General features: G+C 33.6%; 12 protein-coding genes across 12 annotated transcripts; 3 read left to right on the forward strand and 9 right to left on the reverse strand. All coding sequences in view use genetic code 12, as the record gives it.

The window, feature by feature from the left end:
* Nucleotides 1-44: 44 nt before the first annotated feature.
* On the reverse strand, nucleotides 45-3767 carry SMC1 (cohesin subunit; the record flags this gene model as incomplete). The annotated part of the gene is made up of 1 exon (XM_710050.2): nucleotides 45-3767. The coding sequence occupies one exon, from the start codon at nucleotides 3765-3767 to the stop codon at nucleotides 45-47; it is 3723 nt and encodes a 1240-aa protein (XP_715143.2).
* A 1098-nt stretch (nucleotides 3768-4865) lies between these two features.
* Nucleotides 4866-7076, forward strand: CAALFM_CR03690WA (uncharacterized protein; the record flags this gene model as incomplete). Its single annotated transcript, XM_710051.2, has 1 exon — nucleotides 4866-7076. The coding sequence occupies one exon, from the start codon at nucleotides 4866-4868 to the stop codon at nucleotides 7074-7076; it is 2211 nt and encodes a 736-aa protein (XP_715144.2).
* Nucleotides 7077-7137: 61 nt separating this feature from the next.
* On the reverse strand, nucleotides 7138-10683 carry CAALFM_CR03700CA (uncharacterized protein; the record flags this gene model as incomplete). The annotated part of the gene is made up of 1 exon (XM_710052.2): nucleotides 7138-10683. One exon carries the CDS (start codon nucleotides 10681-10683, stop codon nucleotides 7138-7140), a length of 3546 nt encoding a protein of 1181 aa, XP_715145.2.
* Nucleotides 10684-11245: 562 nt separating this feature from the next.
* Nucleotides 11246-12148, reverse strand: CAALFM_CR03710CA (uncharacterized protein; the record flags this gene model as incomplete). Its single annotated transcript, XM_710053.2, has 1 exon — nucleotides 11246-12148. One exon carries the CDS (start codon nucleotides 12146-12148, stop codon nucleotides 11246-11248), a length of 903 nt encoding a protein of 300 aa, XP_715146.2.
* Nucleotides 12149-13478: 1330 nt separating this feature from the next.
* Nucleotides 13479-14450, forward strand: TAL1 (sedoheptulose-7-phosphate:D-glyceraldehyde-3-phosphate transaldolase; the record flags this gene model as incomplete). The annotated part of the gene is made up of 1 exon (XM_710054.2): nucleotides 13479-14450. The coding sequence occupies one exon, from the start codon at nucleotides 13479-13481 to the stop codon at nucleotides 14448-14450; it is 972 nt and encodes a 323-aa protein (XP_715147.1).
* A 384-nt stretch (nucleotides 14451-14834) lies between these two features.
* On the reverse strand, nucleotides 14835-16553 carry CAALFM_CR03730CA (uncharacterized protein; the record flags this gene model as incomplete). The annotated part of the gene is made up of 1 exon (XM_710055.1): nucleotides 14835-16553. The coding sequence occupies one exon, from the start codon at nucleotides 16551-16553 to the stop codon at nucleotides 14835-14837; it is 1719 nt and encodes a 572-aa protein (XP_715148.1).
* Nucleotides 16554-17656: 1103 nt separating this feature from the next.
* CAALFM_CR03740CA (riboflavin kinase) lies at nucleotides 17657-18187 on the reverse strand (the record flags this gene model as incomplete). Its single annotated transcript, XM_710056.1, has 1 exon — nucleotides 17657-18187. The coding sequence occupies one exon, from the start codon at nucleotides 18185-18187 to the stop codon at nucleotides 17657-17659; it is 531 nt and encodes a 176-aa protein (XP_715149.1).
* Nucleotides 18188-18475: 288 nt separating this feature from the next.
* Nucleotides 18476-19657, reverse strand: PRP42 (mRNA splicing protein; the record flags this gene model as incomplete). Its single annotated transcript, XM_710057.1, has 1 exon — nucleotides 18476-19657. One exon carries the CDS (start codon nucleotides 19655-19657, stop codon nucleotides 18476-18478), a length of 1182 nt encoding a protein of 393 aa, XP_715150.1.
* Nucleotides 19658-20755: 1098 nt separating this feature from the next.
* On the forward strand, nucleotides 20756-21544 carry CAALFM_CR03760WA (S-adenosylmethionine-dependent methyltransferase; the record flags this gene model as incomplete). Its single annotated transcript, XM_710058.1, has 1 exon — nucleotides 20756-21544. One exon carries the CDS (start codon nucleotides 20756-20758, stop codon nucleotides 21542-21544), a length of 789 nt encoding a protein of 262 aa, XP_715151.1.
* A 357-nt stretch (nucleotides 21545-21901) lies between these two features.
* On the reverse strand, nucleotides 21902-22429 carry RPS30 (40S ribosomal protein eS30; the record flags this gene model as incomplete). The annotated part of the gene is made up of 2 exons (XM_019475530.1): nucleotides 21902-22090; nucleotides 22427-22429. The coding sequence occupies 2 exons, from the start codon at nucleotides 22427-22429 to the stop codon at nucleotides 21902-21904; spliced, it is 192 nt and encodes a 63-aa protein (XP_019331075.1).
* A 422-nt stretch (nucleotides 22430-22851) lies between these two features.
* On the reverse strand, nucleotides 22852-23589 carry CAALFM_CR03780CA (uncharacterized protein; the record flags this gene model as incomplete). Its single annotated transcript, XM_710059.1, has 1 exon — nucleotides 22852-23589. The coding sequence occupies one exon, from the start codon at nucleotides 23587-23589 to the stop codon at nucleotides 22852-22854; it is 738 nt and encodes a 245-aa protein (XP_715152.1).
* A 2036-nt stretch (nucleotides 23590-25625) lies between these two features.
* On the reverse strand, nucleotides 25626-26018 carry KRE1 (Kre1p; the record flags this gene model as incomplete). Its single annotated transcript, XM_710060.2, has 1 exon — nucleotides 25626-26018. The coding sequence occupies one exon, from the start codon at nucleotides 26016-26018 to the stop codon at nucleotides 25626-25628; it is 393 nt and encodes a 130-aa protein (XP_715153.1).
* Between the last annotated feature and the right edge of the window lie 655 nt (nucleotides 26019-26673).

Consider the following 26673-nt stretch of genomic DNA (forward strand, 5'->3'; position numbering starts at 1 on the left):
TAAATTAGCTACAAAAAATCGAATTATACATCTATATGTGCGTACTATGTAGTGGCAGTGACAGTACTCAAAGGAACATCATCATCTGGATATTCTCTAAGATCCAAAGTTACAGTCTTGGAACTGTTTTCTCTTTGTTCACGATAAATACCTACCAACGCATCTGATTTTTCAAATAAAGAATTTTTCAAAGATATAACAATAAATTGAAAATTAGGCCCAGCATATTTCTTGATATAATTTCCAATTCTAGCAACATTGGCGTTATCTAAAGCAGCATCAATTTCATCAAGAACAAAAAATGGTGAAGGTTGATAGGAATGAATAGCAAATAAAAGTGCCAAGGCCGCCATAGTTTTCTCACCCCCGGATAACAATTCCATATCTCTGAATCGTTTCATTGGTGGCATAGCATGGTATTTTATACCCGACAAAAATGGCAGATCTTCATCCTCCAACGTCAAGTATGCTGACCCACCTAATGGTGACATGGCAGATTTGGTTAACTCTTTATAGATTGAATCAATACAACCAGAAATGTGATTAAATGCATCCATAAATTTATCATAACGTTTCTCTTGCACTTTTTTGAAACGTTCGATTACTTGTCGCTCTTTTTGTCTGGCAACGTTATATTCTTTATCGTAATTTCGTAACTTAGTTTCAACTTCACGCAATCTTTCTATGGCTTTAGCATTAGGTGTCAATTTTTCCAAGTCACTAATGGTATTTTGTAATGTGACTTCTAATTCACTCTCGAGTTTATTGTTAAAAACTTCCTTAAATCTCTCTTCTAGCATTTCATAATCAAGTTCTATTTTATAGACTTCCTTTATGGAGCTTTCCAAGTTTTCACCTACTGAAATACTATCCAAATCCCCATCAATCAACGGCAAATTGATATTTTGAATTTTACAATTCCTTAAAACATTTGCTCTTTCAGAATCTGTTTTCAATAAGTTTTCCTCTATTTGAGTAATCTCCTTAACCAAAGTGGAAACTAGCAGTTTACTATCGTCAAGATCGCTTTCAATAGACTTCGATGTTTTCAATTGAGATTGCATCAGATCATCAAATTGAGATATTTCAGTTTGCAACACTTCATATTCAGCCTCTTCTTTATCCAAAGATTCTTCTAATTTCTTCTTTTCTGTTAATACTTTTGCTAAATCATCTTCTAAATCAACAATCAAACTTTCAATACTTTTTCTTCGATCTTTGGTTTCTTTCAATCTTTCTTTTTCGAAATCCAATTTGTTTTGTAAAACGGAAATGGTTTTAGAGAATTGAGCTCTTTCTTTTGCTCTCACTCTTAATGTGCTTCCATGCATGTTTTCATAATCTTCAATACCATTAATAAAACCATATTTTTCACAAAATTCAGCAAATATCAAATCCTTGCTTGATTTCATTTTTTCATTAACTTTGTCGATTTTCCCATTTATCTTAGTTATTTCATTCATCTTCTCTTGTATGGATTTATCAAACCCTTTAAATAACCCAGTTTGGAATTCAATTTCAGATTCTCTATCTTTGATAATTCGTTCAATACTGGTCTTTTGATTACGCAACACTGGCAACTTGTCATCTAGTGCTCCTATTTCTTCTGCTAATAAATTAATCTCTAAATCTTTTGGTCTTTTTTCTTGTAATTTGAAAATTTTTTGATTCAACTCTTCTTTCAATTCGTTTAATTTAGTCCATTCTTGTTTACTCCAACTTAAACTTGCTGATGATTTCTGTTGCTGTTGACCACCGGTCATTAAACCAGATTTGTGAATCACTGATCCTTGTAATGTTACAATTTTGTTGTCAAAACGGGTATTGGATTGCCATTTCAAATTTCTTGCTGTGTCAATAGTATCGACAACAACTGTGTTCCCAATAATATAATTAACTGCTGGTTCCAAAGATTTATCTTGGTACTCAATAATATCAACACCAGGTAATGCCGAAGGATGAATGGATCTGAGGTGACTTAAATTGATTATATCAGTTTCTATTGAATCCAAAGGAATAAACGTAGCAACACCTGCTCTTCTCTCTTTCAAAATATCAATACATTTATACGCAACTGCAGATGATTCAACAATAATACTGTCAAAGTTTGGTCCTAACAACGTTGCCAAAGCTGACTCATACTTTTGTTGAGTGGGACGAACTAATTCGTATACAAGACCTTTAATCGCACCTTGTGGGAAAAGTCTCTTCAATGTAGCAACATTCTCTCTCAACTTTTTTTGTTTGTTTGATTCTCTCTGTTGGGAAGCTAACTCGTCGAGCTTAACTAAGACATCTCTCAACCTAGTGTTTAATTTTAGTTCTTCGTGGTTGAATTCATCTTTCTGTTTAATAAGAGCATTTCGTGCTTCCACTTTGTCACTTTTTTTGTCAAGCACTTCATTGATTTCATTGGAAACATCGTGTAATTTCGATTTCAAGTCAGTGGCTACAATGGATTCCAATTCCGCAATTCTATTTTCAGCATTAGTTTTCTGGTTCTCAAGATTTGACTTTGCTGAGTTCAAACTATCCTTATTGTTCAACAACAACGAAATCTGCTCTTCTAGTTCTGATCCATTCTCTGCTAAAAACTTAGACCTCAACTCTTCATACTCTTTCTGGGCCTCTGGTGAAATATTCGTAGATGATGCAACAGCTGCAGCTATTTTTGCTTGAAAATCATCAAACATTCTTTGAGCATCTCTCAATTGTCTTTCCACTGAGGAAACTTGCGTCTTTTGTCTAGCAATATCCTTTACCAAGTCACCAACCTTAAGTTTATGGAAATTGATTTTATTCGATAATGATCTCTGGTTAGCTTCAACTGGAATTAATTCACGTTTCGTTGAGTCGATTTTCTGTTGAGCTGCCTCTGTTTGTTGCTTTTGCTTTTTGGCATTCAAAACACTGCTTGAGTAATCTGTCATTATGGATTTGTATGTTTTCTCCTTATTCGATAACTCTTTCTTAGCAAGTTTCAACTCCTCGTTTTTTGATTTAATTTCATCTTTTAATTGATTGTGTTTCTTTTCATTATGGAAAAGCTTATACAAATTGATCTTTTTGACAGTATCATTTTTGGTAATAATTTTCTCTTCAAATTGACGTTGTTCAGCCATTTGCTCTTTATATTGTTTCGACTCGGAATTAAGGGTTCTCTTTCTTGAGAAAACCGAAGTAGTCAACTCGTGGGCTTTTTCGTGTTCTTCTTTCAATCTTTCATATTCATTTATGTATTCATTCGAGCCACTAATGGTTTCAATCAATTTGGTCAAATCTTTTGGATTCTGAGATGCAATCGTTTCTACATCACCTTGGAAAACAAGAAAGTTTCTTGCTTTGATCAAAATATTTTCCTGTTTTAGAACCATACTATAATTCAACATTGTCACTGATTGACCATTTATTTGATAATCACTATTTCCAGAAGCGGTAATGGTTCTCTTTAATTTCAAAATTTCTCCATCATCCTTTTCGTAAGTCGCCATAACGTAAGCACTGGTGGGATCCTGTTCAATTGCATCTAATGTAGTACTATCAGTGTCAATATTTCTTCTTCCTCTGTAAATCAAATCCTTCAAATTCTGAGATCTTAAATGATAAGAATTAACCCCCAAAACAAAGGAAATGGCATCCATCATGTTTGATTTACCAGCCCCATTAGGTCCTATGATTGATGTAAAGTACGAGGAGCCAAATCCAATAATGGATTTGCCCTTATAAGACTTGAAATTGAATAGTTCTAATCCTATTAATCTACCCATGATAAAAGTTTCGGATTGGGATTTCGCACGAGTAATACAATGAAAAGATGTAGATGTTTATAATTCTTGTTGATCAAGAGGTAAAAAATTTAAAAACCAAAAAAAAAAAACACATTCTAATAGACAAGACGCGTTTTGCTTATTTGTGAAACAAAAAATCAATAACGTGGTCGTGTAAAAATGCCAGACAATATGGGTGCTCGTGTAAAGAAGATCAAATTTCGTACATTTTGCAATATTTACGTCACCAACCCTTTATTTAGGAATCTCTTTTCATGGTTTTCGTAAGTACCAAAGAAAATTGCACATGACCTGTGAAATGGCCAAGGCAAAAACAAAGTACGAACTATAACTATTGTTTGGTTGTTTTCTGGTTGAATTGTCAAATTATTTGAGAAACTAGAGAGGAGGGGAGACGAAATGTCTAAGGTTGTAGATTTGTTTGTTGGTTTTAAGCTTTGACGTGACAGTGGAAGACAAGAAAAAATCTGGGAATTTTAGATGAGTGTTTCAATTCCATATAGAGTTTCAGCTTGGAAGAACAAAAAGAAGAGGTGTAGCTTATCTCTATTCAATTATATAATTGATATTTATTTTTCGTATTCTTGCTTTGCACGTGCTTTATTTACATTGTTTGGTGTCTATATTAAAGTTTGTTCATATTTCTTCTGTCAAACTCCGAAGGTTTTTTTTCTTGTGTGTGTGTTGTCTCTATTGTTAAGTCAAAAGTGCAAGAGAGAGAGACTACCAATTGTTAAATCTTTTTTTTTTTTTCTTATCAGCAAAACTTTATTGTAAATCACATTTACTTGATTGTGTATTGTGTGGTGGCATGGACTATATTTTTTTCCCTCTCATTCTTCCATTTGCACTTCTTATTTAATGCCATCCCCGCTTACGGACTTTCTTTCTTTCCCTCTCTTGCCCCCCCTTCTCCCTCCCCCCATCTTGAATCATCTTTCCTTCTCTGCCCCTCGTTCCTTCTATATCTCTACCAACTATTTAAAGGCAGAACAATTTGCTCTAATTTAGTTTTGGATATAGTCTGTTCTTCCTTTTTTTATTTTTTGGCTTTTAGTTAATTCCTTCAATATCAAAATGACTTATTCCGAAAAACAACCCTTGTTAGAATACAGCAAAAAGATTGCTGATGATCATGAAGTTTCAGTCAGATCATTCAACTTTCCCATTTTCGAAAACACATTATCCTTATTCAACTCCATTAATCCTTTCCAAAACTGTTTAACTCCTTTGACTCGTAAGGTTTCAGATATACTGCTTAATGATACCGATGATATTGATGTTGATAGTGATTATAACTTATCTGATGATGAAGACACACCATTACCTGATTTACCATATGAATCGGATGATTTCCCTATTCTTTTACCGAGCTCAAAGTTATCCCAAAGGGAAAAATTATATGAATTAAGGAAGTTAATGAAGGAGTATAATATCGGGACATATATTATTCCATCTGAAGATGAACATCAATCGGAATATACTTCATTATCTGACAAACGCAGAGAGTATATAACTGGATTTACCGGAAGTGCAGGAATTGCTATTGTTACTTTGACCAACGCAAACACTTTAACTGGTGAAGCAATATTATCAACGGATGGAAGATATTTTTTACAGGCAGAAAAGCAATTAAATCCAAGATTATGGAAGTTGTTTAAACAAGGTGCTACTGGTTATAAACCATGGCACGAATGGAGTGTTGAATCTGCTTCCAAGAATGGATTTAGCAAAGTGATTTCCTGTGACCCAAGAGTGGTCAGTTTATCAATTGGTGAATATTTTGACAAACAGGCTAAATTTCATAAATCATTCCAATTCAAACCATTATTGCTGGTCAATCTTGTTGATGAAATATGGGGTGCAGAAAAGCCGTCTAGACCATTGGATCCAATCTATGTTTTACCATTGCGTTACAGTGGAGAACACACCAATGATAAATTAACCAAAATAAGACAAGCCATGAAAGAAAAGAATAGCACTCACTATGTGGTGTCTGAGTTAGATAGTATTGCTTGGTTGTTTAATTTGAGAGCAGATAAAGACATTCCCTTCACACCAGTGTTTTTCGCATATGCCTTAGTAACTTTGGATTCGATAGTATTGTATGTTAATAACGACAAATTGCCCAACGACGATGCACAACTCAATGAATATTTGTCGAGTATCGAAAATTTGACAATTAAAGATTACAATGAGTTTTTCAAAGATGTTTCCAAGTTAAGTGAACTCAAAGATAAGGAATCCGTCGTTTTGCCAACAAGATCAGCAACGTCATATGCTTTATATGATACTATTTCCAAATCCGTTAACAAGTCACTGTTGTATCATGAATCAATAATTGCGAATTTGAAAATTTTTAAAAACAAAACTGAACTTTTCAATGCCAAAATTGCTCAATACAAAGATTCTTTAGCATTCATTATTTTTTCAGCTTGGTTAGACTATCAGTTGGTCATTAAAAAGAAAAAAATATCAGAATACGATGCAGCATGTAAAATATATTCAATTAGACAGAAATTACCCAATTTCAAAGGGTTATCTTATGAGACTATTTCTTCAACAGGTGCTAATGCAGCAATCATCCATTATGCACCAACAAAAACCGAACATCTGATAATTGATCCAACTAAACCTTATTTAATTGATTCAGGGGCTCATTATCTTGAAGGTACCACTGATATCACTCGAACCTACAAGTTTGGATATCATGGATTGACTGATCGTGATAAATTGTATTATACTTTAGTTCTTAAAGGTCATTTATCATTGGCAATGGCCAAATTTCCTCCAAATAGTAGTTCTACGGGGACAATTTTGGATGCATTTGCTCGTCAGCCATTATGGAATAAAGGGTTAGATTTTAATCATGGTACTGGTCATGGTGTTGCCAGTTTTGGTCCTGTCCATGAAGGACCGTTATATATTCTGACGACTTCTGGTGGTCCATCAAAAGGGTTATTCCAACCAGGAGCAATATTAACTGATGAGCCTGGATATTATGTTGATGGTGAAGTTGGGTTTAGAATTGAAAGTGAATTGGAAGTGGTTGAATGTGATGGTTCTTTAGGGAAAACAAGACAAGGTGAAAATTTCCTTGGATTCAATTATTTGACAAAGGTACCTTTTTGCAGAAAATTGATTGATACAACTCAATTATCTCCGATTGAAATTCAATGGATTAATGAGTATCATCAAAGTATCAGAGACGATTTTGGTAGTAAATTGTTAGAGCTAAACGAGAAAAAAGTTTACAGTTGGTTATTGAACGAAACTGAACCCATTTAGAATTTATGCAAGTATGCAGAAAGTATATACTTCATATATATGTAAATTCAAAGGCTAGTGACTATTGATATTTAAATGATGTTGAATGGAGTTTGGGAAATCCTAAACTTGTTGCCCTTGGTTTGGCATTGCTAGGCCGTTGGAAACTTCCAGGTCTTTTGAGTTTATTGTTATGATTAGAAGTGTGTAGTGGTTGAGAATTGGATTGTGAAGATCCAATCTTATTTGAAATGAATGGTGAGCTCCTGGGAAGTGTTAATGCTGGTTTATGCAACACATTGGACTTTTCATGTAAAGCACTAGGTCTTCGATATTGCGGAATTTTTATAGATGATGATGCATCGATATTCCAAGTATCAGCTTTTCCATTATCATTATTGATGGTTTTACCTAGATCTGGATCAATTTTTGTGCGTCTTAAATCACCAACTAAAATCAAGTCTGAAAGTCTTTTAGTTGCTTGATTTCCAATAGTAGAATTTGCATTCCCTTTGAAAGTCATTCCTGGTGCAGTGTTGAAAAGATTACTCAATATCAGACAAACAGCTTTGATGGTGGTATCCAAGGCAACACCAGTAGCTTCCTTGTAGACATATCCTGTTACTGCTACGGAAACTGCTGTTGCAACAACCATTGGAAATGAATTATCAAACAAGGATGAGCCAGAAAGTAAACTAAACAAGTCTGTTATGGGTTTAACTAGTTCTTCATCTTGAGATACTTGTTTCACTGCTTCTTCATTGTTACTATCCAGTAATGCGTTCTGTGTTATTCTCTCAACAACTGATTCAATAGAATTTATTATAGTTGGACTAAATTTAGTAGTGGTTGCATGTTTCAATGTTGTGGTAAGCACATTTTTTAAAAACGAGGATATGCCAACAAATTCTTCGTCTTTAATTTCAACTGCGACAATCTTTGTAAACCCAACTGGATCAAACGCAATGGCAATATTGTCTATCAATTTAATGGCTTTTTGTTTCACTTCATTTTCAGTGATGGGTAGTTTTTGGTCAAGAAAGTTTTTGGTCAAATATAAACTTTTCAACATTTTTTGTCTCACACCATCTCTGTACGTCACTATCACATCCTGAATTGAAGTAGGTTTCTTTAAGAACAGCGCCAAAGAGCCACCGGAAGCCAACACATCTGTCATTTGTCGAATAACTTGCAATATATTAGCGTCCGATAACTCGCCACTATTAATACGGGATGTTAATGAACTGATAATCGAAGTTAATTGTGAAGTCACTGCAGGATTAGACAATAATGACGGTTTCTTGTGTGAATCATTTTCTAAAGATTCTAATTTATCAATAGGTTTCACTATCAGTGTATTCGTACTGGATCTTTGCACTTCTGGTATCTGCTGGTGTGGGTACTTCCTATAGTTTTGCATTCCTTGGTTGGAAGTTGGTGGAATAAATTTCAGACTACTTACAGGTATGTGTTGTGGCTGCGGCTGTGAAACTTGTCTTGGGAACGTAGTGGTACTAGTAGTATTAGTAGTAGGTACTTGAATAGTTGGATCAATATCTAAATCAGAAAGTAATTCTTGAGGATTTTCCAATGCCATTTTGAAAGCATTTTGCAAAATATCATTCATTTGCAAGTTTTCCAATTCAGCAACACCTCCGTTATCTTGAGTTGTTTTGGAATTTGTCGATTCAGAGACTGTCTTCTTCAATTTATCTTGTTCCTTTGTATCATCATCAGTGTATGCTACTTTTTGAAAATGAGCTAGAACATTATCGTCCAATTGGGGTAATCCAGGTATAAAGGGCAAAGGTGGCATAAACTTGTCGTTTTTCAAGTGATCCTGCACTTGATGTGATATTTCTACTGCCAAGCTTCTTATAGCAGCTTCTCGGGCAGACATTTGTGATGTGGCGCTAGTGCCAGCCATTGCCGTTTTGAATGCCTGAGTGATTGCATTTTCCATGTCATCATTATCAATATGAGAATCTGATTTCGATATATCAACAGCTTTCTGAAATGATTGTGCTATCATCGCATTAAGTTCGTCATCGTTAACTTGTTCTTCCTGTTTTCTATCCTTTCCTTTGATATCAGAAATAGACTTAAATGCTTCTCCAATCGCATTCTCTAGATCATTATCGTCATCATCGGGTGGCAATGGAAGTGATTTATCTTTGGATGGGAGTTCAGTTGGAAGTACGCTCTTAAATGCATCACCTATGACTGCATCTAAATCCATATTATCATCGTCACCTACTGATTCTGGTGCTGGTGATGCTTTGGTTGTATCGCTAGAGTCCTCATTTATAATTTGTTTGAACACATCACCTATGGCCTGGTCCAATTCTGTTGAATCATTTGTGGGTTCACTTTCTGTTTCAAAAGAAGCAACTGTTTGTTCCACTTTGGAAGAAGACATATTAGTTTTTTCTTTTGGTGTTGTTTGGGATTTTGACTCTTGCAGGTCTGTGACATTGGATGCATCAATGGGTGTCGGTTGACTCTTTGAAATTGCATCTTGAAAAGCTTTCCCTATCACGTCGTCCAATTCGTCCATTTCTTCATTCAGTTCCAGATTTGTTTTCGTGTTGTCACCAGAAGTATTCGTTTCTGTAAGACCCTTGTTATTATCTATTTTGTCAATACTTTCCTTGTCTTTTATTTCGTCTGTGGGCTCATGAGTGGTGTTAGTATCTTCAGTTGAAATCTTTGGGGGACCAGTTTCTGGTGTACGTAGGTGGTTTTCATTAGAATTATCTGGGGTCGGTATCTTATCTGCATTTTCAACGCTTTGCTGTATTGTGGAGTTTTCCAGATTATCAACTTTATCTTTTTGATTTAGACCCCTATCAGTATCTTTTTCATTTTTATTGTCTTTTGGTGCCGTAACTAAATCCAGTATTGTTTTTCCTATTATATCATCTAAATCTTCACCTGTTTTTGTTTCTAGTAGATTATCCTTTGGTTCTTCTACTTCCAGTTGGGTAGTTGGTCTGTCTGTAGAGTCTGGTGAATTTTTAACTTGCTGGATTGGAGTAGATAACTCTGGAGTAAGTTTGTCTTTTTCATGTGAATCTGCTGCATCATCTGTAGTTGTGTCTGTTTTAACTTCTGTAAAAATATCACCTAAAGCGTTTTCTATTGCATTTTTCACATCATTTTGGTTGTCAGATTCGGAGGATTGATGATCGTTATTTGAGTCTGTGTTGTTGTGATTGTCGTTGTTGTTGTGATTAGCTCCAAACACCGTATCTAGGGCATCTCCAATTGCATCTTCCAAATCCAATTCATCCTCAGAGGGCTTGGAGTTTTCTGTGGTGTTTGTTTGTGAATGTTCAGCTTGTTTATTATCTTTATGTTGTAGTGTTTGCTTTGGTTCTGCAATAATCTCTTTCCTTTGGGAGGGTTGTGGTAAATCTTGAAGAGGGGTATCGGTATGATAATGTTCCAGTTTGGATTCTGGTTGCTGTGGTTGATCTTTATCTTGCTCTTCTAGTTGGTCTTGTTGTAGTTGGTGATTCGTGCCTTCTTCTTTATCTACAGAACCAAAATCGAACTGTCCAAATACATCTCCAATAGCATTTTCTAAATCTATATCCTCTTTTGATGCTCTATTTCCTTCATTCATTATAAATAATGATACATTTATCAAATTTGAACAGTTTAAATAATTTAAAGAATCAAAATTCTGGAGTCGTTGATTATACAATAAAGTGGTAATTCTTAAATAGAATGTTATGAATACTGCTTTTTGGATTTGTTTTGATTAGGAGAAGTAGTGCGATGACAAACAACTTAACAAGGTCTAAGAGAGAAAGAAAATTATGATCCCTTAAAATTGTGTCGTGTGAAATGATCACTTTAATTCTAACAAAAAGTTATAGCCTTGGTGGGCACTACAAATGTGATAAAAAACCAGAAATACGATCTTGAATGTATCCGGCTGACGGTAACGATGTTTCTTTGTGTTCAATCTATATGTTGTTCACCCGTACTTGAAATTATAGAACAAAATCAAGCCCATTGTAAAATATACTATATTTCCATCTATCCCAACAACCACAACTACAGCAAGGAAAACACAATCTAAAGCAATCTAATCTATTGGTTTTGTAAAGCTATAAAAATCTAATAGATGAAAAGAGTTGATTATATGAATTCTTCTCACAAAAAAGATAATGAAATTCCTATTATGAATCTTCTGAATCTTCCAGTAATACTTTAAAATTGATAATCAATCCCAATTTACCAAAATCAACCCCTTCATATCCGCCTTCTTTGAAAACCCAGTTAACATTGTCTAGCGTATCATTGGCATAATGACTAACATCAAAATCAAATCTAGGGATAGAAATTGAGTATTTTGAATCAGCCAACTTGACAAAATTGGTATCAAACTGTAAAATATACGTCACACCTTTTTTGAAAGTGAACTTTTCACACTTTTTCTTGTTACTAAAGAATTTCTTTCTTGAATTTGGTTCTTTTGGTATATTCTCTTCCTGTTGGAATAAATTCTCTACTGCTTTTTTTGAGTGTGTGTTTACTGTGGGGTCGTCCGGATTCTTGATAGCCATATATGTGAAGCTACTAATCCCAGGTCCGTAGAGGTATGGCTTATCAGGATATGGGTCACCCTTGACTGAATCATTGATGAACCAGTTGAAAAGCTTTAAACCTGTATTCAATAACCCAACGGGGACGTAATCTCTAATGGGATATGTAAAGTCATTACCAAATGCAAAATTGGAGCCATTTATGTCTTCTTTAGGAGTGAATTCGATATTGATACGTAAATTAGGTTCATCATCATCTTTTGGGGGTTTGTTGAACTCGATTTTTTCTCCGTTCAAATACACGTCATCCTGCAAATTGTATAAACTGTTGGAAAGATGAGGTTTGGAACCATCGAAATTTTTAATGTTTAAAAATAATTTAAAAAGTCCAATTTTTGAGTCAATCTCTAATGGCTGTTCGGTATTAACGGGGACTATTTGATAATTCGAGTCGTAGTTGTTGCTGGCAGTGATGTAAAGTCTTTTGATTATTGGCATATTTATGGGAATAGTAAATAGTTTGAAAAATGCAGACATATAAAAAAACTAGAAGAAAAACAACAATAGGATAGAAGATAAACTATTTATAATGACCTCTTCCAGTTTGGAGAAAACACTTGTGATCAGCTTCTAATTTCACACCAAGTTTGCTAAAAAAGGAAAAAAAAAAAAATTAGGTCGGCTTTAATTTCACATCCTCTATATTAATAAACAATTGGCTTTGTTGTATCAATTAAAACTTTTCCTCATCAGTATCTGGCACTCACTTCTTTAAAGATGATTCAAATTTCTGATATGGTTGAAGAATATGTTGGAAGTAAACTGTTGATATCTGAATATAATATTTTTTGTTAGTTTTTTGTTGCCAAGAAGGTGAGTTTTTATTCCGTCATTGTACATAAAAGGAAATATCTCAGTAGATTTTAGTTTATTTCCGAAAATTCAGCGCTTACTCATTCAATGGCTGAGTCTAGACAGAAAACTGAAAAAAAAAAAATTAAGTTTGCTCTGAAATTTTTTGCGTGTTGTGTTCAATAAATACCAAGTGCCCATGATAACCGCTATTAAGTATAACTTAGTCATTGGTAGCATGGCATCTTCTTCGTGGTAATTACACGTACTTCAGAAATCATCAATCAATTTGTTGCTTGTTTTCGTTTGCCGTTTCATTCTCATTTCATTTCTCTTATTAGTGCATTGTAAATGATAGGCTACACCTTGTATTAGTAATTCTTAAAGACTGCTTTGTAACGTAAATAACTCAATTCAAAGTAAGCAAAACAAAGTCAATTGAATTGATTCTATTCCAAAGTAAAGTTGTATAAGGTTGGTTCAAAATAAACTTGTGCTTGTGATAATGGATTGAGTATAAAATATTAAAATAAAGACAAAACTACACTGTAGATATAATAGCAAGGTTTGAAGCAACCCTTTATAAAAGAAAAAGGATAGAAGTTGCTTCCAGTTCTGATATTACTAATTTTTACCAAAGAGTGTTATATAAAACGTATTACATAATTGAAAAAAAAAATCAACCCCAATATACTGTATATGTACAATTAATAATGTGTGTGTAAAATAGTTAATGCTAATAAGTAATGGGTTCTTCCTCTCCCCTGTGCTCCGAAAGTTGGGATCCCCCACCAAACAAAATGTTAGCGAGAGAGAATAAAACAAACCGGAAGTCGCTCAACAAGGAATTGGAAAAAAAAATGAGGGCGACTATAAAACCACCATCAATTTTCCCAGCAATCGAACAATTTTTTTTTTCAATTCTTCTTATTGGATCTTCTTTTTTTTTTTTGAAAAAGTTTCATTATTATCAATTGACTTTTGACAAAGTAATCAATCAATCACAACAATCACAATGTCCTCAAATTCATTAGAACAATTAAAAGCTACCGGTACCACTATCGTCACTGATACAGGTGAATTCGAACAAATTGCCAAATATAAACCACAAGATGCCACCACCAATCCATCTTTGATTTTGGCTGCTACTAAGAACCCAGAATACGCTAGTGTCATTGACGTTGCCATTGAATACGCCAAGGACAAAGGTTCTTCACCAAAGGAAAAGGCTGAAATTGCCCTTGATAGATTATTGATTGAATTCGGTAAAAACATCTTGGACATTGTTCCAGGTAGAGTTTCTACTGAAGTTGATGCCAGATTATCTTTTGATAAAGAAGCTACTGTCAAGAAAGCTTTGGAATTGATCGACTTGTACAAGCAACAAGGTATTGAAAAAGATAGAATTTTGATCAAAATTGCCTCCACTTGGGAAGGTATTCAAGCCGCTAGAGAATTGGAATCCAAACACGGTATCCACTGTAACTTGACCTTGTTGTTCTCTTTTGCTCAAGCTGTTGCTTGTGCTGAAGCTGGTGTCACCTTGATCTCGCCATTCGTTGGTAGAATTTTGGACTGGTACAAGGCCTCCACTGGTGAAGAATACACTGCTGAAACCGACCCAGGTGTCCAATCTGTCAAAGCCATCTACAACTACTACAAGAAGTATGGTTATAAGACCATTGTTATGGGTGCTTCATTCAGAAACACCGGTGAAATCAAGGCTTTAGCTGGTTGTGATTTCTTGACCATTTCTCCAAAATTGTTGGAACAATTATACAACTCCACTGAAGAAGTTCCAAAACAACTAGATGCTGCTACCGCTAAGGATGAAGACGTTGAAAAAGTCACCTATGTTGATGATGAATCAGCTTTCAGATTTGCCTTGAACGAAGATGCTATGGCTACTGAAAAATTATCTCAAGGTATCAGACAATTCGGTAAAGATGCTGTTACTTTGTTGACTGAATTAGAATCAAGATTTTAATCAACCTGTTTTTTCTTAGTTTAGTTCATCAAGTATGACTAGTGTGTTTCCAGCGTACTTTATTATTTTTAAATAGGTAATATACATTACAATCGTTCAATGAAATAAAGAGTAAATAATATTGGAGTAGAGAAATCATAAAAGGAATTTGGTCAGAACGGAAAAATAGAATGTATCTATTGGGACCATGTGGCGTCCCCAAAAAAGAAAAAATGGGAACTAGTTGTTGCGACCGTTTCTGGTACAGTTATCTGCATAATCTCGCGTTGGATTGTATTCGTGCATTTTGGAGATATCCTTTTTCCCGTTTCCTCCGCAATTTACCGAACCAACTTGCAACCATATCAAATAAACCAAAATGAAACAGAATGCATGATCGTCCATTCAATATTCTAAACATATTTCTACACCTGTCATGACAATGTATAGCAACAACAAGAAATTACCAATCTTAGCATCAACTCGGTAATTATTCCATGGCAAGTAAATAATTAAGCAACAAATACTAAAAATTAATCCAGCAGCGCTAATTACAACATTGTCAGTTAAGTTGAACAAAATATCTTTATGCGATCTACTGGTGACTATCAATCCACTCCCACCTATGCCTAATAGTATTATCAATAAAGGAGTACCAATACAACTATTTATACCCAATATAGGGTTTATTTTAGTTGAAATGGTTACATTTGTGATACCATCATTTAGCGAATTGCTAATTGCAAACACGATTAGACCCAACAAATAATCGGAAATTTGCCAGATTACACCAAGGTTTTTCAATAATTGCAAAGTTATTATAGCTAAATTTGAAACAATTATTAAACTTACAGTTAATCCGGCCACTGAAATAGAAACTATCTGAACGTTGTTGGAGACCTGTACATGAACCAAGATTGCAGCAACTATGTACGATAAGGGTATCACGTATTTGTATGGGATTTGAAAGAACTGATAATTGATAATGGCGGTGGTTTCCATAATGTACCAACATATTATTGTTTTACTGTAATTGGACTCTATCTTTCTATAGTATGGGACAAAAGTCAAGAACAAACAGTCAACTAGATCAAACGCTCGCTGTACAAAAGATTTGGATCGTGATGGGATTTGGATGATAATCTCATCCTCTGAATCTTCATTCACTGAAATAGACGGTGATGATTCGGAGGTGGAGAATTTCCCAGGAACTGACAATAACAATGGAGATTCTTCTGTCACCAGTTCAGTAGGTCCACATAATGGTGACGACGATCTTGGCGACAGTGAGCTTATTGATAAAGAAAGTGACCCATTGGGTGAGTTTGTGTTGTCTGGTAGTGGTGATGGTGATCTGGAAAAAACTGGTCCATAGCTCGCAATTTCGTCATCGTTAGAGGACAAAATACTGATTGCGTCCTCGATATTATAAGGATGAGTGAACAGGCCATTATTCAGGTATTCAATCCAAATCTGCTCTTCATCTGCTGATTCTTTAAGTTTATCTTTGTCAAAAAATATCAAAAACAAGATGTATAGAAAGTATCCTGTGATCATAGTCCAACACTCCAAGTTTGTGATTTTCCCGTCAGATAGTATTTCCAGAAACAAAATCAAAACAATCAATACTATTACCAAATCTAGCATAAGTATTTTTGGGTGATCTATTATGTACCCTCGATTTAAAATACTAATCGATCCAATAATGACAGTGAACATAATTAGTAGGGACCCCATTAGTTGGCCAATGACCAAATCGGTAGAGCCAGAATCCAATGCTATATAATAGTTTAGTATATCAGGTAGAGAGTTTGTTAAGGGAATTAATATAAAGGATAATATTTGATTGTTCAACCCTAGCACATTGGTTAAGTTGTGTAAGTTTTGGAATAAATAATTTGACACCAATATACTAAGTGATATTAGGATGACCACTAGCAAAACCAATATTAGTAGTGAGCTTAACAATAAACTTGGTAATGATGAAGTCAAGTAACAATAATAAAGTTCTGAAATTTTGAAATAATTTGTATCACATTGTTTCTGTATAAATGAACATATGTTGTGGGTTGATGATGGTATTGAACATTGTCTGGTGCTTTCTTCAAAGACGTAGAAATTCATTTTGTAAGAAAGGCGAAAGTGATATAGCACCCCCACACTGGTTTCAATAACGAAAATTTTCTCTATCGGTTCCTAAATTTCATTTAAATATATTTCATAACTTTGCTTGCTCTTATATCTGAAATTACTAAAGAGTCCAAAAAGCGGGAAAAACAGAAAACGCAATAAAAAAAGGAACGCTTAGATAAAGCAATAGATAGAACCAACAATAGTCATTTACGGGGCACAAGAACAACAGGATATCTGGTGTTGAGAAAAAAAAAAACTAGAATGATCTACTCTTTTTTTAGTCACACATTCTTTTCATGCTGTAAGGAAGGCTGAATTACTCTCACATTATTTGACTTGTTTCTGCATCTATCCTGCGATGCTTATTGTATATTTTTAGACCTGCAGTTATACATAGAGAATGGAATACTGTTCTAGTTAGTAACGTAGTCATTTGTGTAATTGATTGGCCCTAAGTCTCGTGTATTCGGACTTTACCGCCATTTAGAGGGATCTTTCGTTGTCTGCATATAATTCAACAACTAGCGCCACAGAACAACTCACCTCACCAAAATGTTACCGCTGTTTCCCCTTGCCCTTGCTTTCTTCACATTTTTACCGACACTATCCTTTAAATAAGAGTACTAATTTGAAAGTGTTAACCTCATTGTAATTAATAGAACGACTATTGTTATTATAATCAAAAATGGTTTCTTTTGTGTTGCCGCCGCCATCTCCTAATGATTCCTCAAAAGTTAACACAAATGACACCACTGCCAATCAAAGCTTAGTTCAACAAAACTGTTATGGATCATGCTGGGATTTTGCTCCTGAACCAATTTGTCTGTTTCCAGCTAATTTTCAGAAACTGACATTGATTGAAAAGTTTAAAGCGCTTGACATAAACGCTTCAAAGGATTTTTAAGGGTTGGTGTTTTACCAGACAACTATCTTATACAAGAAATTTATAAACTCTATAGGTATATATATATAACGATATCTAATGTTAATTCTGTGTTTTTGTCTTTTTGATATCTTCTGTGGAGTTATCAAATGTTGGATCATGCAAAGACTCGGTTATATTGTGAATTGGTTACCTTTCCATGTATATCCAATCATTTCGTGAAATATTCCTTGCCACTTTCTTCGTCACTCTTTAATTTCAGTTTAGCAAATTCAATGTCGGAATTTATGGTATCGATTAACTCGTCTATACTATCAAAGTTCAATTCTGGACGGATATATCCTAATACAACATATTCAATCTTTGATCCATAGAAATTTTTCTGGAACTTGTGAATTATATGAACTTCAGCAGTTTTATCTTTGTTGTGATAATAAGGATTCCAACCTATTGACATCACCATGGGGAAAATATCTCTTTCTTCATTGGTCAATTCATTGCCATGATTGAATAATACATCTTTGCCATCTACTCTTTTCTTGATTTCGTCACATTGGGCTGTTAATGGGATTAATTTACACCATCCATAATATATCCCTGGTTCTAACTTATTTAGCTCGGTATTGATTGGAATATTAGCTGTGGGGATTCCTAGTTCAGATGATCCTCTTCCAAATCCGGCAATAATAGTTGCTTGTTGTTGAATAGGATAAGTGACAGAAGTGTTGTTAGAAACTGTCATGATATCGAAAAGTTTTAATTTTGTTGAATTTGTGTTTGATACTTCAATAAACGAAGGATTAAATGGATGTAATTATTCACAGATCTTGCTTACTTATGTTTGTTCGCAAGACAGTAAGGAAAAATCTTTATCAACGACAATTAATGAGAGAGACAGAAAAAAAAAAGTGTGTAATGATTACTAACAGAGATTACTATTCACCACATTTTTAGTGGTCGTGTATACAGTTCTAAATACAATTATATTTCAATACAACCAGCTCTTATCCCACCACTAATTAGTAATGATTCATTTTTGATCTATTAATTGTTTAACTTGATGAACTTTATCACGTATTGGAATTGGAACATTAGAATTGTATTGAATGTAACTTATCAATAAGTTTATAGCTCGTTGATAGTTTTTCAAAAAGATTTCTAGATCAACCAATTTTATCAATAACTTATAATCATCAACATATTTTACTCCATCGGTCAAAATTTTTCTTGCCTTGTTAAATTTTGCATGATATATATAGTAATCAGCAAATTTACTCCAGGTTTGTGGATAGTTTCTGGCATTATATAAAAACCTGTAATATACCAATTCGATAAATTTAATCGGGTATTGTTTTATCTCAAGATAATCAATATAGCTCATCCAGGCATCAAGTTCCTGTCGTGATCTCAAATCATTATCTTGTTGTGGATTCTTATTGTTCTTGGGTATCAATTTTTTTTCAAATTCGTATAACTCGAAACTATGATATTGTGTTGCTATGTAAGCATCGGTGAATCGTTTTTTCAATTCGTTGAAGATCGAGGTGTTCTTTTTCGATGCAAGGGTAGCAATTTCGTTGGCGGGGGCAATATATGGTGCAATTTGTTTAGCTAGTTTTTCGTCTTTCGACAAATTATCTATTAGATCAAACCATTTCTTGTAGAAAATTCCATAGTGGTAAATAGGTATTTCAAGTATGATTCTTAATAGAATGTAGTATTTCTTCTCAAATTCATTGTTATCATTTTTATAATTGTCCAAAAACGATAAATACAATTCATAAAATTCAAACCCAAAGAAATGGAACCCAATCAAATCTCGTGCAGCTTCAAATTTCTGTAAAATTTCTGAAATGTTATCGTTTATGGTGTTGATTTTGAAGTTCAAATAGGAAATCCATAACTCAATACAATGGCTTAATTGGGTATTCAACCCTCGTAAGTAAATCTGTTCTGCAGTAGATGTGTTTCCCAATTTAAATTCCCACTCAGCATATCGAATCCAATATTTGAATTGGAATGGAAATTTCTCTAAAAATGAATTATAAGATGTTCTTAAGACGTTCAATTCTTCCTCGCTAGTTGATTTGTTAATGCCTCGTTTTTCATTCCATTCAGCTGCTTCGATCAAGCTCTGCCAGAGTTCAAAATTTTGCGGGTCCTGGACTAGTTCTGTCGATATACTCGACCATTGCTTATTTATTAGTGACATGACAATAGCTGTGTGTCTGGGTGTATGGCGCTTTCAGTGGACTTGTGAATGAGAACAGTTAAGATGGGTTTAAAGAGGTGGAAAAATTTCGTAGAGTTTGTGAGAACAGAGAAAAAAACCAATCCTATAAATTTCACTGTTGATGATTTTGCTGGCAAAATTAGATGTACCAATTGTCAAACCAAAGTGGTATTTTCTGTCCAACAAGAAGCAGTTATAACAATTGATTATTTTAGTTATACTTGATATTTTTAGGAATAGGCATTGCTGATCAATTGCCAATTGGATCTTTTAATTATTATATGTACATTGGTCAATGTAACACCTTCAATAGTTATTTGTTCCCATTCAGCACCCAAATCAGTCTCTGATATTGATATTCAAGTCCCATTTTCTACCTGATATAATGATACAAATCAAATGTAGATGTGGACACGTAAACTAGACTCACTTAATAACCAAGTATACGAACGGAGCCAACATCAAAACATACGAAGCTACAAACTGAGATGGTGTTTGTGTCTGCTCCTCTTAACAATAAATTGCAAGTTACAACTTATAAGCAATTTCCCCATCAGCTCTAGCATGGTTGTTATTTTTACTTGTTATCTTTTTATTCTGTGTTTGCTTGTCTCATTAATTGTTAACAGAGTTGATTCCAAACAACAATTACAATTACAATAAATTATGATTAATTTGGCAGCAAAATAGACCTAAAAATCTACAACAACATTTTAAATACTCAACTTCATTAAACATATCTCGTGAGTATATAAAAAAATTATGATTGCTTTTGAGTTTTTATTGTAGTGACAACTATAATCTAATCTTATCGCTACACACTTTCGTCTTTACAACTTTTGAATCCAATCCTCCCTACATCAATATCCAACATGGACTTACTATTGTTAGTTGTCTCACCGCACATAGTTGCAACACATCAAAGTTAAAGGAAAAATTTTTTTTTTCTCACCTGTTCTCCCCTTCTAGAATTTACTTTATATAATAAACCTAATTTTTTCAATACAAGCCATTCGGTAACCCAAACCGTTATTTTTTTCTATACTTTGTTTCACACATATATATATACGTTTAGTCATGTCAGAAGATGAAATATCAATAGAAGGGGATTTATTTGAAGAACCAGAAGGGTTTCTTCCTGAACGTCCGTCATCCCATTTTTCAACCTATAAACGTAAAATACCCAATGCTGAGCCACAGGAAATAACAATGAAGTTGGTTGGTCATAACCCATTATATGGACATTTATTATGGAATGCCGGAATATACACAGCTGATTATTTAGATAAACATTCTGACACTTTGGTCCAAGGTAAGAAAATCTTGGAATTAGGTGCTGCTTCGGCATTACCATCCTTGGTATGCAGTCTTAATCATGCCAAAGAAGTAATTGTCACTGATTATCCTGATCCAGATTTATTATCTCATATGGAATATAGTTTTAACGATTTAAAGGAGAAGACCAAATACGAATTGAGTCCATGGAAAGTTAAGGGATATATCTGGGGGCACGATTTAGGGGAATTATTATTCGATGAGCCAGGAAGAAAATTAGCCGAAGAAGAGAAATTCGACTTGATTATATTATCTGATTTAGTGTTTAATCATTCAGAACATCATAAATTATTGGACACTTGTCGCCAAAGTTTGAAAAGAAATGGTGGAAAATGTCTAGTGGTGTTTAGTCCTCATAGACCATATTTATTACAAGATGATTTGAGTTTCTTCGAAACTGCTAAACAATATCAATTCAAAACGGAAAAAATTGAAATGGTCACTTGGAAACCAATGTTTGAGGAAGATGAAGAAACAGCCGATATTAGAGCCAGAGTATACGCATTCTTTTTAATACCCGAATGGGAATAAAAGGAGAATAAAACAACAACAACAGTAGGCTCAATCTCCAGATTAACCTTATAGTTGCTTACATAGGAAATATAAATATATATACATATCTTTAGCCCCCTTAGTTTTATTGTAGTAAATCGATCTAGTGAAGTAAACACCATCGTTTACTTCGTCAATTATTCCAAAACAGTATAAGTGAAAATGTAAATGGAAAAGATTCATTTTATTTAGTTATGTATGTATATATATGTATACCAGCATTTTTGTTACAAGTAAACAATTCTGTTTGAAAACCCCCTCCTTATATTAATAAATCATTAAAAAATCCAAAAATAATTATAGTACAAATTTTTGTAATAAATTGATTAAACACATTTATTGAGAAGCTGGAGATGGGTTCATCTTTCTTTTACCATTGGTTAAAGTAACATTGACGAATCTTCTAGTGTACAATAATCTCATGTAAGCTCTACCTTGAGGTTTCTTTGGTTTTTCTTGTTTTTCAACTTTTGGAGTTTGAGATTTAACTTTACCAGCACGAGCTAAGGAACCGTGAACTTTACCCTATAAGAAAAAAAAACTGTTAGTATAACCCATGTTTAAAATCTTTTAATATTTGTTTTGGACGTGATAACCAAATAACATTTAAGCTTTGTTTAAAAGTGTGAGCAGATTTAATGATTGATTTGATGTCATTTCTTAAACAGAGGTTCTTTTGGCTGATCCATTTTTGCCTTCTAGTTTATCATTCGTAGTTGATTCTTTTCAATCTTTGAGTATCTAAATCCCAGACTAATATTATTCTTGTCGTATTGATATTTTGATGCTATCTGACTTCGATGTATGCCCCTGCTCTCTCATTATTTGATAATTCCAATTCAAACGTTATCGTCGACATACCATTTTGACGTGATTTAATGTGGTGTATGTTTACTATAATATAAAACTCAATTGGTTCAAGAATTTTTTTTTGTTCTTTTTTTCGCCCTTGCTCTCTCTCCCTACGATTTGGTATGACAAAAAATTTGATGGTTACTAGCATAGAAAAAAGGACGTGCGCAGTGGACAAATTTCTTTTCTTCCTATAAACATCTCACGTTTTAGGGCTATAGCCCTAATCAAGATGTCAGCATTTTTTTTGGCTAGTTTGGCTTGTACAAGCAAGTATTAACGAATTATTGATAGAGACTACTTAATATCTCATCGATATAATACCAATACCAAATGAGTTAGTATAATACTACAGAGTTTCTTACTGGGCTACATCATATTAATATGAGTATCTTTTTTCGTTCATAAGCATATAAAAACTGTTTACTGTATTACTATAAGGAAGTTTTTAACACCAAACCAAAAGTAACCACAACAATGGCTAGAATAATAGAGATCAACACAAATATACTTAATCGAGTAGCTGGATAATAATCCTTAGTTAAAAAGTATTGAACTTGAAAGTATCGTTTCATTCCAAAAAGTAATGTTAACATTCCTAAAACGATAAAAACCGATCCTAACGGTTTACCAAATCTAGTGATTATTTGTGAATTTTCTCCATTATGAGGAGTTCGAGATAAAGGAATTACTGCAGATGAAGTCTGAATTTTCGAATTTGGCTTCTCTAATCGGAATAATTGAGTTATACCTATACCTAATGTAATAAAAGCTAATGAAGTTCTTAACCATGCTAAAAAAGTTCTTTCATTGGCCATATGATCTCTAGCTACTGATCCTTTATTTTCTAATGTGATCGATTTATAATTCAAAAGATCTAGATGATAATCATTAAGTTCATCTTCAGGTTTAATATCGGTGATATCCTCAATTTCGTCATTATCATTGTCGCTGTTATTGTTGAGCAATGGGTGCCCTGATGTTAGGGATGATGGTGAATGGGGACCTGATGTATCGTTGTTTTGAGTAGTTGTAGTTGCAGATAATATGTTTGATGTATTAGTCTTTGAGCCTGTTCGAAAGATTGGTCTAGGAGATGCCGATTCGGCTTGAATTGAACCATACGACGATGATAACGATTGATTAGATTGCCTTTTACTAGAAGTTGACATGGTTGCAAAAAAAAGAAGGTTTAGATTAAACAAACAAATTTAAAGCCACAGAATACAACCAACAGTGATAGTTATTTAATGAGAAAATAAAAAACTATATCTCTAATAGTTTAGTTACAGTATATGTTTTACCTGTTGATTGTTTTTTGGCACAATAGTTTTTGGTGTAGTTACGTAACGTTGTTGATGTTACATTTTGCGCGTTGTGATTTTAAATGGTTTACTAACAAAAAAACAAGTAATGTGTACTTTTGCACAAAAAAATAAATTAATTTAAATTAGTTTTTGTTGTGGCTCCCTGACAAGATAGTGGGGGCTAAGATAAGAAGTGTATCTTGAAGGGTAGATTGTCAGTTTAGAATTTTAGAAAAGCACATGATAAGCAACCACCACCAGAACTTACACTGGTGGAAGCTTTTATACTCTTTATATATTTTTCTTGGATTAAATGTGTAAGGGTAAAAAGTGAGTCCGGTGGAAAGCAACTCCAAATATTGAGCAATTTTTCTAAGGCAGTCACCGATAGTCTCACAAAGTGTTACATTATTCTCCTACATGAAAGGCAACAATAAGCGTTTGGGTACGAAAAATGCAATCGTCGTTGGGTATTTTTATCTGTACTTTTTAGACGATAGGGAGGAGTGATGCGACAGGGTTACAATCTGTCACAAAACAAATCTTTCCTACCATTTGTTCCTAACAATAGGATTTAGTTTTTGAAAATGTCGTTCATGATCTACGTTTTGTTGATGGGTGTAACTGCTATTAATGGTTGAAAAGAGTACGGTTAACACTATAGAGATGGAGTGGACCAAGAATTAATGGAACTCCATAGAATATCACGTCTCTTTTTTGTGACACCATGTATCTTCAATAGACAACACCACAATTACTGTTAGTTAACCTGCAGACTAAACATGGATAAACCAAGAATTTGATTTTGAGCTAATTTGCCAAGAGTAATACAAAATTGGAGAGCACAGCCAACATAGAACTTGCTAATTGGGCTGTGTAAAATTGAACAAGGCCAGAATTGAATTACAGGGACTTTATCATGAGGATTATTTTCTTGTAATTTTTATCTTATCTTGACTAGTGGTATACAAATCTGGATGTCAAATATAGGAAAATAGTAGCAATTTAGTAATTTCTAATTTTTAGATCTTGCTTAGTAAATTAGATATATTTACAAAGGTTTGCTGGTACTTTTACGTGATTAATTTTTACTTTTTTTATGTTCAACCTTGCACGACAATACTTTTCGTGACTATTTTGAATCAATCGAGGGATACAACAATAATGATAATGAGTGCTTTATATATGTATATGGCTATTGTTGCCTTTGTATACTTGAGTTTTCTATATTTAGATTGACGTGTAAACCCCCAATGGACAACCAGCCAAACGAAATCCTCAGAGTTATTTTCTACTTATTTTTTGTACATCCACACGCACACACACACTTCAAGAACAATTCAATTTTGTTTTTTTTTTATGCCGCAAAAAAAACACTCACTTCATGCAAAAAAATTGACCACAAAACTGAAACTTGAATTTCTTCTCCCAAGCCCTTCTGCGCAACCAATTTCATCTTGAAAACGTAATTGGTTGATCAACCCACACAACCCACGCGCACTTATCGCATCCCTCATTTCAAGAGGTTTCACAGTTAGCAATTATTAGTTAAAGAGGAGCTTCAATAGGTTTACCAGTCTTGTATTATAAATGCCGTGAATTGTTTATATTAATGTATAAATGTAATATGTAAAATGTCTCTTACACAATAAAAAACCGTATTGTATAAAATGATGCAAAAATAAAATAAAATATTCAAATAGTCGAGCAACCTAACACACACCTCCTTTAGACCTATGCGCTTGTTGTTTGACCATAACAAATACTTAGTTTCCCAATTTTGTTTCCCCTGAACTTTTATTATCTGTAGTATATCAAATAAAAATCAACGTCTTCATCACTTTGTATTTAACAAAAAAAGGAAGGAAATAGGGATTGTTTGAAGCTGGGAAACAGTTAGTCTATATTAATAAAATGAATGAAATGAATGCAATAAAAGAAACCCCAATTAATTTAACAAATGACAAATTCTTCATTTCTAAACCATTTTGATTGAATTTTGATAACCCACCATTACCTTGTGATATAGTAGTCATACTATAAGTTCTGATTTCTCCTACTGTTCCACTGATTGACCCCAATCCAATAGAACCAGACGATGGGGTTTCAGCTGTGGTATAAGTACTCATAAAGCTTTGATAATATGTTGATTGGGTGGTGGCTAATTTCCCATTGGCATCAGTACCTGTGACCCATACTAAAGTAGGTGATACTGAACTGGACGTTTTATCTGCCGCAAGGATTGTTGATGCAAAAAGGAATAAAATGTAGTATATGACTGAGTTAACGTTCATGATGTGAAAGGTGTATTGAATAAAAAAAAATGAGTAACGGATAATTAAATATTTGATAGGAATGGTTTATAAATAGGTTTGGATTGTCTCCTTGTTTTTCTTTAGTTCAGGGAAGTTTTGTTTAATTTAGAAAGTATATGCAATATTAGGTGTTGTGAAGTAGAATCCAATAATAAAAAAGTGAAAGTTCTCAGGATATATAGATCTATGGGAAAAGGAACTTGTAAAGGGGGGAGGGAAATGATGTATAACGAAAGTTAAATCAAACTGATGATTTGAAAAATGATGAGAAACAGAGTAAAAGAATTCGAAAAAATAAAACTCGGATAATTTTTACTTGGTTTTAGAAGAAGGACAAATTCCAATCGTTTATATACTTTTCCTATTTCCCTAATGATTTCCATCTTTTCATATCATGATCACTAATATTACATAAAGAGAAAAAAAAATTTCCTCAAATGTTCAAGAAAAATTTACTAAGGAGTTCCACAAAAATAAATGAAACCGTAACAACAATAACAACAACATGAGCAACAACTAAAAACATAGAAGTAAAATAGAAAATCAATTGTGATGAGAAAGAAAGAAAAAAAAAGGGAACAACTTGATTAATTTTAGAAATACTACATTCCGAAGATTACAAAAAAAAATATCT

Source organism: Candida albicans, chromosome R (assembly GCF_000182965.3).
Source record: "Candida albicans SC5314 chromosome R, complete sequence".
In the NCBI taxonomy this organism is placed as follows: Eukaryota; Fungi; Ascomycota; class Pichiomycetes; order Serinales; family Debaryomycetaceae; genus Candida; species Candida albicans.